This window comes from Vombatus ursinus, unplaced genomic scaffold, assembly GCF_900497805.2.
Source record: "Vombatus ursinus unplaced genomic scaffold, bare-nosed wombat genome assembly UNPS02014833.1, whole genome shotgun sequence".
In the NCBI taxonomy this organism is placed as follows: domain Eukaryota; kingdom Metazoa; phylum Chordata; class Mammalia; order Diprotodontia; family Vombatidae; genus Vombatus; species Vombatus ursinus.
This window is the reverse complement of record NW_020954611.1, coordinates 2,681,227-2,693,213: the sequence shown is the minus strand read 5'-3', so window position 1 is coordinate 2,693,213 and position 11,987 is coordinate 2,681,227. Positions and strand designations below refer to the sequence as shown.

Genomic DNA, 11,987 nt, shown 5'->3' with positions numbered 1-11,987 from the left:
TCTCTCTCTCTCTCTCTCTCTCTCTCTCTCTCTCTCTCTCTCTCTCCCTCCCCCTCTCCCCCTCTCCCCCTCCCCCTCCCTCCCTCCCCCCATTTCCCTCTCCCCTCCCCCCGTATATGTGTATATATGTGTGTGTGTATATGTATATATGAATATGTGTGTGTACACACACACACATCCCACAAGAGAGCCAGAGCTTCAAAGCAAGCTGTTTTGGCTTGGCCTGAGAACTTAATTATCTGTCATGTAAATTGTTTTTATTGCAAAATGCTTTCTGAGACCCATATAGCTGTTTTACAGATACATTTTTTTAAACACAATCCACTGTGTAAATTTAGATGACTTATATGCCAGAAATTTAGATTATCCTAAGGTGATGTAACCATGTTTTCAAGTTCCTTTGTGCTAAAAAATTCCAGATTGAGATGTTTAGGATATAAGCACATGTTTTCCAAGATAATGTTTATATAAGAATTTGGGTAAACAGATGACCAGTAGATAATGCTTTCTGAATTAGTTCAAACTAAAGGGAGTAGGTTACATAAACTTTTAATTTCATAGTTTCTTGTATTTGTTTTTAGTAACATAATTTGATGTTTTACATAAGAAAAATAGAAGTCATGAAATTTTTAATAATGTTCTTAGGCTTTCATTTCTAATTTGACAGTTGCATGAACTTGAAAAAAATTTTCATTTTAATGTCCACCCCAGAATTTGATTTGTAAAACTTCCATAGCACTGAAATTGAAGTGTTCAATTAGCATTTCTTTCACTAGTGTAACAAGACTAGTCTGTAAGCATTTTCTGAATGAAATAATTTTTTTCCCAGTTGTACTGATATTTTATACAACTACTACTTCCTCATCGGTTAAAAGCTTTTAAAATTTAAAAATCTTTAATTTTTTTATGAAAAGTTCAATATCTATCTTTTAGCAGACAAATTTTCTAGGATGGTCAGTTGACCAATGTAATCTAGACCACACAAACTGGGACTAGACTTTGCAATTCTCAACTAGGCCCGCTTTGTTTTTGTCTGAGAACCCAGACAAGATGACTTCTACTTTGGGGGAGCTGAACTGTGAGGTGGGCACATTATCCTCAATTTATGAAGAAACAAGCCCAGAGAGATTGAATAACTTGATCTTGGTTTTACATTAGTAGTAAAGACCTAAAGTGGAGTTTGAATCACTACATCTTTTTGACTCCCAAGTCCTGCATTGTATGTGTCATTGTGTTGAGCTGCATATCTTCGTAGTGAATTCTAGTGATGGAGATAGTAGTCAGCAAAATAGCAACTTACTGGTACTATACAAGTACCTGTTTAGGTTTGGCAGTAGCAGTCTCTGACTTTGGGATAACTTGAAGAATTATTGTGTTTTTGAAAAACATTTTTTACCTAAAGAAAAACTTGACATATATCTTGGTCGTTTTAGGCAAAGGGGCTGATTTGAGTAAGCCTCCATGTCGAAAAGCAAAGGATATACGGAAAGAAAGGAAAAGGCAGAAACTCATTCTTAAGAGTCAAACAGACAAGCTTGAAGGTTCTCAGATTCAGCATGAACCACAATCTTTGCCCTCAGAAAAACCTAAATTAAATCAGCCTAAATCCGTTGAAGATTTCATTTTTGACACCTTACCTGAGGATGCTGCACATCAATTAGAGGTATTCTGTTATATAATGATTTTTTGTTCAGTTTTATCTTTCAGTTAAAATTAGAAAATTTAAACTGTGTTGTTTGAATAAAAAGGAAGTAAATGATGTGGACTGCTATGACATAGATTTTAAATTTTCCAAATTTCAAAGTTTAATTTCCATTTTGGAATGCTGTTATTTATTTATTTTTGAAAAGCCTTACCAACTTAGACCTTTAGGTAGAAATAGCCATAAAAATAAAATGTTTCACAGTAGAGGGCGCTCTGACTCTTTCGTATAACAAGGTTTCCTTTTAGTTAAAATCAAAGACAATAATAAACATTAAAATTGGATTTATTAAAATTGGATTTGGATTATGAATTTCAATTAGGTGTGTGTGGGGGAATTACACATAATTCCTAGTATTTTCACATTGAGTCAGACAACGTTTATCCAGTCAAAGATTCTCAGCCTGGTAGTGGCACCAAGGGATTTTTACCTCAGAAGGTTAGGAGTATGCTCCAAAATGTAGGTAATTTCTACCATTATGAGTCTATTATTAACTAAATCTTTCTTGAACCTAATACATAATAGACACTTAATACATAGATTTCTGGTTCTACAATTTTTTTCTTGTAGAGCTGATTTGGAGAAAGAAAAGTCATTTTTAGGTAAAGTCTAGTATACTTTCTGTTTTCTTGTTACTTTCAAAAAGTAATATTTTTTACCATAACTACAGTAGACAGTATTACCAAAGCTACTCCCCTCAAAAATAGTAACCCTTCTATAATAACATTTATATAGCTTTTTAGCGTTATCTCATTTAATCTTTACAACAACTTGGTGAGGTAGGTGCTGTAATTATTCCCTTTTGAAGGCTCTGTTTAGGATAGTTAAGTGACTTGCCTAGGGTCACACAATTACTATATCTGAGCCAGGATTTGATCCTAGGTGTTGGAATACAGCGCTCTATCCACAACATGATGAAAAACAGTAATAACAACAGAAATTAAAATTTGAGGTCTGTAAAGCCCATTCTGGGTTTATATAGACTAAATTCATTTTGGAGACAAATTTCAAATTTAAAAATTTCTCTTTGGCTCATAACCCCCACCTGGAATCTCATCTGGTAACATCCGCATATGGCTTATGCATCTAAATATATATATATAAAAAGAGACCCTCAACTTTTACATAAATACTCAGGCTAACAATATATGTCATTTAAGACAGACTTTATTTCATCTGATGGAAAACGAAAAACACACAGGACCCCCTTATTTTATCCCAGATACAGTTAAGACAACTTTCTTTGTTTCTCCGGTTAGTTCCAACTCCCCTGAGAACTGTGCCTTCCTCTAGGCTTAAGATATTACCTTAGGGTTGAGTCTTCCCTCACAAAGGGAAAGTAATTGGGAATTGGTAAAGAGTAGGTCTCTTTTTATTTGGTCAGCTGTCCAGACTTCTAATACCACCTGAAACTTCGGAGTCTCCTGAATTGGGTTACTAGAGAATCAGTTCCTTGTCACAGATTTGCACAGTTCTTATGATCTCCGATGATAGGGGAAGGCAAGGTCTAGGCTTGTTCTTCTACAGCGTGTCCTTTGCTCATGTGTAGTTCCAGCTACTTCTTGGGCCATGAATTCAGTGTTGTTCAGAAACTCTGACTGTTTTTCCCAAGATTGGTTGGCCCTTGAATCTATTCTATTCTAGCTGCTCCGGGGCAATATGGTTCTCTCTGTCCTGGGGTTACATGGTTCCTTGGAGCGACTTCAGGGGTCACACATGTCTTCTTTTAAAAAAGAGGAACAAAACAAAACCCCAATATTTTATTGATGCCCCCCCTTTTTTAATGTCATTGTCACTTCCCAGTGAAACTCTCCCACTTGTAAAAATCAAGTAAAACAAAACAATTCATTTGTATGCAAAACTGTGCCTCATTCTGCATCTGTAATTGGCTTTCCAACAAGCAGAATCTGGGGGCATCAGATTGTCTTTTCTTTGTCTATTTGGTTCTCACCACATTTCTGTATCCTTTCTCTTTTAAAAGCCAAGTCTAATATGGCTTAGGAGTATACTAGCCTTGACTTACCCATCCCCACATATGGTCCTGTATCATTCATGTTATATGTTTATTTGTGACTCAAATCATTCATCGTAATGTGGGCCAGTACACCAAATTCTGTCAAGAAAGTATCATCAGATACCCAAATGTGGAGTCCAAGGGAAGCTTTTCTGTTTACACCCTTTACATTATAATTTAAGAATAAAAATAAAGCATTCAAAAAGAAAGTATTATAGAATGGTTACCAAATGCATCAAAACTTTTTTCTCTTGGCAGACATTGGTAGTTTGTTAGGCATATGCTATTCTGTTATTTTTAGTAGAAAATATCCCTGAGTAGACTTCTGTATATTTTGATGCTTGTTGTCTAGTACCCACTTTAAAAAAGAACAGTTTTTGATAATTAGTTATTATTTACATTTTTCAAACGTTTTGAATGGTTCAACTGAATTGATAGCTTATTTTCTGAGTTTATTGTGATTCCTAAAAGTGGAATGCTGACCCTTTTCTTATAAGGAGTGAGTGTCTGATAGCAAAATATGAGGGATTTCTTGTTCACTAGGTATCACTCTTTGTATCTAATGGAACTACTTTTCACAAAATGCCAGTGACTTTGGCTTTTTCTCTTTATTATATTTTTTATTTCCCTTCTTTCCACCTGAACATATATGTGTATTCTCACTTATATTTTTAAATAGAAATGACCAGAGGATCATAGATCTAAAGGTGGAAGGGGCATCAAAGTGTGTATAGTCCAACTCCCTCATTTTACAGATGAGGAAACTGAGTCTGAGGATAGTGACTTGCCCAATGTTACATAGATAGTAAGCATCAGAGGTGGAATTTGAAACCAGATCCTTTCAGGACCTGGGAAACCTAAAGAATCTTAACCTGGAGTCCATTGGAGTTCATGGATAGATTTCAGTGGGCCTCTGAACTTGGGTCAGGGAAAAAACTACGTCTTTATGTCAATAAAATAGATTTCTTTTGTAATGCTACGATTTTATTTTGCACATTTAAAAACATTCCAACGAGGGGCCAAGGACTTTACCAGACTGTTGGAGGGATCCACAACACACAAAAAACGAAGAGCCATTGCTCTGGAGCTATGGTTCTCTTTTCTTTTTCTTTAAAAAAAAAATAATAACCAAATTGTTTATATCTTAGTTTTAAGTATAAGCATGGTAGGCACTTTTTGACAAAATGTTTAAAAGTATAGAATGCACTTCGTGGCCTAGAGAGGTCTCTGTGTACATTAAAGGCCCACAATTGTGTGTCCTTGTGAAAAGCACCATTCTGGTGTAATCTGTAATAATATGGGAGGCAGCATGGCCTGGAGCCCTGCAGGAGGTCTGGGCTTTACATCCTAGGTCAGCAACTTACTGACTTTGGGGGCTCAGGTAAATCACAGCACTTCTCTGAACCTCAGTTTTTGCATCTGTAAAACAAAAGGGTTGGAATGGATAATCTGTAACATCCTTTGCATCTTAGGCATTAGACTTCAAATTATTCATAATTTGTATATACATAAAGTAGTCCCCTAAGTAACATTCTGAAGATAAAATGTTGTAGAAGCAAAATCTAAAATTAATACATAAATCAGCAGTTCTTATTTATTACAGGTAAAAATGTTGCATTTTAAAAGTTTTTCCCCTTCCTCAAAATTATTATAAAATACTTGTCTGAATATTCACATTTTATGGGTTGTCACTGTATGATTTTCTGATAAAGCAAAGTGATAAAAATTGTTGGTCCTTTCTCTAATTTTATGTTATAGAAAGAACATTTTAACCAAATCATATTAAAATCTTTATTTTTTTTGTTTTCTGAGATAATTCTAGGAACATACTGATATAAGTTCATTGATATCCAGACATCAAAATTGAAAGCCATCCATAATTTAAATCATCTTTAGAAACATAATAGTTTGATTAAATAAGCATATTTCCATTAACTTCAGAACTAGCAAGTAGAAATTGAGAGGGCCTCCTATAATGTGTGGGGCTTTTCTGTTGACAGAAATAATAGATTTTAAAGTTTTATTAATTGATTTACCTTAAATGTTTTATTAAATGATTCAGTTTTAATGTTATCAATAAGCTACATAGTTATTATGTGCCTTTTTTAAAATTAAAAAAAATTTCAGTTATTTTCAGGTATGAGTAATTATTACAATTTGTTTTATTAATGAGAATTGTTTTTCAACTCCTTCTGAAGGTGAGGGTGGTGAGATCATCCCCACCAAGTTCCCAGTTCAAAGCCACATTTCAGGAGTCTTACCAGGTCTATAAACGTTACCAGATGGTTATTCACAAGGACCCACCTGATAAACCAACTGTAAGCCAGGTCAGAAGGCCAAGTATAATTTTTATGTTCGATTTGAACTTTCCCCTACACTTAATACCATTGCATGAATCCTGGTTTCAAGAATGAAGTTTATTTTATGGTACATGTTGCTCATAGTCTGTTTGAAGCAAATCTTCAAAGAGATAGAAATAGCAAACTAATGGACATTCTGGAAGTGCAAATTTCATTAGATACCAATGATATATAACCTCAAAATGGTATGTACCACAAAAAGTAGATAATTTTGCTTTGCGCATGGTTAGTGTGTTTAGATACATCAAAATTATAGTCAGTGATAAATCTTTGTAGGTCATGTATTTTATACTCAGAAAATTATCTTACGCCCCCAATGCACACCTCCATAGTATGCATGTATTTCATACAACTTTATAAACATTTTGTATCCATACTTAAAAATAAATAGCAGAAGTGGTGCAGAACTGCCAAATTATTTTGGTTATGGTGCCTTCAGTGAAAACCTGAAACTAGAAAAATAAAGTAGCTCATTAAAAGCCATAGTATTCTGACCACTTAATAATTTCGGTAATCAAATAATTTTAAAAATCCCTAAGATAAAATTAATGCTTCTGGAGGGAGGATAGAGTAGAAGCTGAGTATGTTGCCATTATTCTAAGCAAGTAATAATTATTGAATGTTCACTGTAAACAGAACCGTAATAAGTGGATAGAAACAAATAGTAGATAGAGCCTTGACCCTTAAAGAGATTTAAAACTAGAGTTAGTTTCATAAGGCTTATATAGGCTTTATGCCACTTAACCCTTAGTAGGGCTTATTCTGTTTCAGGTAAGATTCCAATGCTGAGCTTTGGAGTGGAGTTGAGGAGATCTTACACTAGCCTTGCCTTCAGAAGCGTATCATCAGAGAGAAATTTCAATCTAAGATACCTGTATTTTCCTTGCTCTGAAGGTGAGGTTAGTACCTGTTGCCTTTGAGGACCCAGAGTTCAAGTCGTCCTTCCACCAGTCACTCTCTTTATATGCCAAGTATCAAATGGCCATACACAAGGATACAGCAGCTGAGTGTGGGGAAGCCGAGGTACTGTTACATGTTCTTGCCTCTATTGATGATTTTTTTGTCTGTAAACTACTAGGATGCCATAGTAAAGAACAGCTACAGCTATGCTGTATCTCCAGCAAGCCTGGGGAGCATAATGTAATGGATAGTGTGTGTCAGATGGCTGCCTCTCTTGACTAACTGCCAGAATTAGGGCAGGTAACATAAGCTCCAGGTGACAGTTGTCTGTTTAGAAAGGGGACCTGACAGCCTTCTGGGAGCGCTGTGATATAGAGGAAAGAGCACTAAATGTGGGGCTAAGCTTACCTGCACAGACTCCTGACCTGGCTCCCCCATCAGTTTGTGGTGGTGTACACATCATTTAATTGCTCCAAATATGTTTCCCCATCTTTCCAATGGGGATCATTATACTTGTAGTACTATCCCATAGAGTTCTTGTGACGAGAGCATTTGGGAAATGTTGAAGTGCTAAGTAAATGTCAAGGAGGTCACTGAGTAGTTCTAAGGACAAATAAATTAATATGTTCAGAGCACATGGAATTCCTCAGGAGGAAAAGATCTGAGCATTGTCAGGGTATGTTGCTATTCACTTATGAGCTATGTAACTGGTGAAGTTATTTAATCTCTCTCAGCCTCAGTGTTCTCATTTATAAAGTGAGAATCATAATAACTACCTCACAGAGTTGTGAGGATCAAAGAGACTCACTCTGTCATTGGTAATGCTTTGTTATTCACGGATTTGACAATGTGTGAAAAAGATGTAAGTAGGCTTTACGTGTTTTTATGTACCTTTACTGTTATAAGATCCAGATCTTGCTTATTTTATCTTGAATTTCTCCGGTAATACTGGAACCACACACAACACTTTGTACTTGAGTATAGTAGGGGTTAACCTGCACTTTAAGCATTTGTGGTGACTCTTGAGTCCTTGTCTTTTTTGCCATTCATTCTTACCATTATTGGATATTTACATAGAAAAATGTGCAAGTAAGAGTGGCCGAGGGAGGAGACAGTTCTTGCCTTAGCTGTTGACAGAGTTAACGTGCTGCTTTTAAAACCCAAACTAGCTTGTATTATGGCATTGATTGCTCACAACTGATGAAAAATATCTATCAAATAGGAAAGCAGTCTGTAAAAGGAACCAGGATGACAAGCAGCTGTATTCACATGTATGTTAGTTTAAACTACTTCATTACCTGAGTGAATATGGTACACTTTCACAGAAAATGGAAATGTCTTTCATGTTGATTGTTTTTACTTTCTCTCTGAATCATATTTTGCACATCATTACTTTGTATTGTTCTTTTTAATGTATTTGTCCTTTATTTTCGTTTCCTTCATGAAGAGAAATTGAACTGTTTACCTGTGGGAACATTGTTCTTGCTTTATACTGTATGAGTACCAATTACACTCTGTGTTGTAGCAGTATTGTAATTTCCCTTAGAATGACTGCTTATACAACTATATACTTTAGTGCTGCTTAACATGATTATTCATTCACATTATTTAATGTTAGGGGTCTTTTAAAGTAGTACGTCTTATTTTCTTCTGAACTCTCAAGTTTAAGGGAATTGAAACATCACAGATTGAAAAGGTTTGTTTCAAACTAGGATGTTTCTTGGGTTACATCTTTAGGGCTGTCTCTTGATTATGCAAGTTGGCAAGCTTTCCATGTGCGAGAAAATACGTTTTTGCTTCCGTTAAGAGGATCTTGTTTAGCTGACAGCTGCCCTAGAATAGCTCTCCTTAGAATTGGGCAGTGGGCCAGATGAGGACCACCTTCTGCTTTTTTGTGCCATCATATACTCCACTCAGCAAAAACTGGTTATCCAACTATTTGTAAGCATTACTTTTTCTGTGTAGCTGGTTGCTAAAAAGAAACTGATAGGGATCTTATTGTTTTTCTTTGTGGGTCTACCTCCTGGAGCTTTTATTTAAGGAATCTAATTCAAGCCACAGAGTACAAAAAAAAATGATTTGTGAACATGCATAAGTATACTTTGCTTCCATAAGTGAACTTGTATTACTGTCTCGTGCCTAATGTCATTAATTAAGTAGATGGTTCCCGAATTTATATTCTCTGAAAAAATTCTAGATTCTGTCAGAAAGAGAGAACGTTTTCTGCTTTATCAGGCTTAACTTAAACAATCTCATGAACAATGCTTCAAGGGCAGTGTGGAATATACTTTAGAGGACTATTGTTTATTCAGCAGAATAAGATCATTTAATAATGAATAATTTGTTTTTCTGTTGACTTTTTAAGCATTTAAGGTTAGGAGCAGTTTGTGTCGTAGGTTGACTTTGGCACAAAATCTATTTAGCTTCTGATGGTAACTGTATAATAATCGTATTAAGATCCAGAAAAGTAGGTTATTGGTTCAGCTGTTAGATGAGAGAAGAAATAAATATAGGTTGGATGCTTATGTATTCTAAAACAGTAAAAATCAAGTCATATTAGTAATATTTCTGAAAAGCAGCTCCCACTGGAAGATACTCAGGTAGTGGAAGACTTGCTATGTATTTTGAAAATACTTGTATTTTTAGTTATTCATAGCAAGGTGACTACAAGAAAATATCAGGAAAATGAAAATATGTACAAAATAATTTGCGTTTGAATCCCTGGTAAGATATTGCTGATATCTACAACTTTTTTTTGAAAGCAATATATAATTAAAGTATGCAACTAAGGAGACAGCTGCTGCAGTAGAAGACTGCTTTTGGAGTCAGGGAACCTGGGTTTTAATCTTGACTCTGCCACTTGTGTAACCTTGGATAGATCACTTAATCTCTCTAGGCCTTATTTTCATTGTCTGTACTTTGAGAAGATGGACTAGATGTCCTCTGAGGTCCTTTCTAGCTCTGAAGCTTTGATGAGGGGATCTCCAACTTCCTGCTGATCATCTCCACCTGGACATCCATTGGTACTTCAGATTCAAATTGTTCCGTATTGAATTTCATCATCTCCTGCCTTACTATACTTCAAATGTACCTATTTCTCTTTCTTCTTTTTTAAAAAAATAATTAATTTATTTTTGGTTTTCAAAGATTTTGAGTTTTAAGTTTTCTCTCCTTCCCTCTCTTCTACCCCTCCCTCAAGATGGCAAGACGTCTGATATAGGCTCTACTTAAACATTCATATTAACCATATTTTCCCATTAGTCATGATGTAAAGAACAATTAGAACTAATGAGAGGAACCCTGAGAAAGAAGCAATAAAACAAAACAACAAAGAAAAAGGAGAGCAGACAGTATGCTTCCATCTGCATTCAGACTCCATAGTTCTTTCTCTGGATGGGATAACATTTTCCATTGTGAGTCTTTTGGAGTTGTCTTAGATCCTTGCATTGCTGAGAAGAGCCAAGTCTATCAAAGTCTTATTTCACTTGATGGCATTAATTATTCTCCTGTCACTCAGGCTCAAAACCCTATCTTTTCCTCTTTAGCCTCTTATCACCTCTTCCAGCCAGTTGTTGATTGATCACTTCCTTAACATCTCTTGTGTTTGTCCCCTTATTTCCACTCTTAATTCTCCCTCCTTATTTTTGGTCCATAACACGTCTCACCTAGACTACCTTGCTAGTTTTCTCATTGGGCTCCCTTTGTACCATCTCTCCCATTTCTAGTACTTTCTCCACTCACTCACTTGCCAAAAAATAAGATTCATAAGACCTCTGTAGTCACCATGTCACTTACTTAAAGCACTTCAGTAGGGAACTCTTGCCTCAAGAATAAAACTCATGCATTATACTTTCTTTCTAGAATTGACCTTTTTAGCATTATTCTTATTTATTCATTCTGTGTTCTGGCCTGAGCAGACTACTGTTCCTTGAACTTTTCATGCCATCTCATGGGCTCATAAATTAGAGCTGAAAATGACCTTGGAGGTGAAGTTCAAGTCTCATTTTACAGATGAGGAAAATGAAGCCCAAAGAGGTTGTCACTTGGCCAAGGTCACACAGACACTTAGTGGCAGGGCTGGGATATAAACACATGCCTTTCCACAGTACCATGACTGCTTCCTCTCCTGAGCTGAAAGGGATCTCCTACTCAGATATTCCTAGAGTACTTTGCTTAGGTCTTCCTGTTTCCTTCCTCACTCACTACCTTAGATTATGCCAACTTTTATGCTTGTAGTCCATCACTTCCTCCCCTCTCCCATATAAGTTCCTCGTAGTCATGGATTGTGTTCTTTCTATTTTCTGTATCCCAGCACCGAGCATGGAGACCTGCACAGAGTATGTGCTTAATAAAAGTTTATTTACACTGGACATAATTAATTGTACAATTAAAGAATAATTATTTAAAATATTTTGTGGAGAAATACTGCATTTTCCAGAAACCTTGAGATTGATAAATACGTGATTCAAATTTGGAAGAAATGCTGAGTGACATTTGCTAAGAGGGAAATTTATGCATTAGTAGGAGAGGGCAGCTCCAACAGGGTGGGGGTGAAGCTATGAGATATTTTGATGGTTCTCTTCAAGTGAATGTTTAAGGGCCATTTTCTGAAAGGTATGTGTTAATCTAGAAAAGTGGTTTCCAGCCTTTGGACTATAGACCTCTAGGAAGCTAGAGTATTATTTCAAAGTGTCAGTGAAACCATATATGAATCTATAAACAATTACAACTTATGAAGGCTGAAAAATGTCTCCGAAACATGTATGTGTATTACTGGTTTTCAGATAATGTAGATGCTGATGTGATTGCTGAAATACAAATTCACTTAAAAGCAAAATTGACTTCATAATAGCTTTTTGTCACTGCACTTTCTTAGTCAACAGATACTAGTAGTCTAACATCCTATATTGGGGAGTCCAAGGAACTTTGCAGACATTAAAAAAGGGTCTGAATACTTGAAAAAGTTATGAACCACTTGTCTATAGGAGGTCCTCAAAATGATTTAATAGAA

The 11,987-nt window shown here is 35.7% G+C and overlaps 1 protein-coding gene across 11 annotated transcripts in view; it reads left to right on the top strand.

Moving 5' to 3' along the window:
* Nucleotides 1-11,987, top strand: part of ATE1 (arginyltransferase 1) — a 183,258-nt gene that overhangs the window by 18,212 nt on the left and 153,059 nt on the right. For 6 of the 11 annotated variants that reach the window (XM_027839862.1, XM_027839866.1, XM_027839868.1 and 3 more), the window contains exons 6-7: nucleotides 1,434-1,663; nucleotides 6,971-7,099. In XM_027839862.1, coding sequence (XP_027695663.1) covers nucleotides 1,434-1,663; nucleotides 6,971-7,099 — 359 coding nt within the window. Of the gene's footprint in view, nucleotides 1-1,433; nucleotides 1,664-5,914; nucleotides 6,044-6,970; nucleotides 7,100-11,987 lie in introns of all 11 variants that reach the window. The other 5 variants (XM_027839867.1, XM_027839865.1, XM_027839861.1 and 2 more) reach the window with 2 other exon arrangements.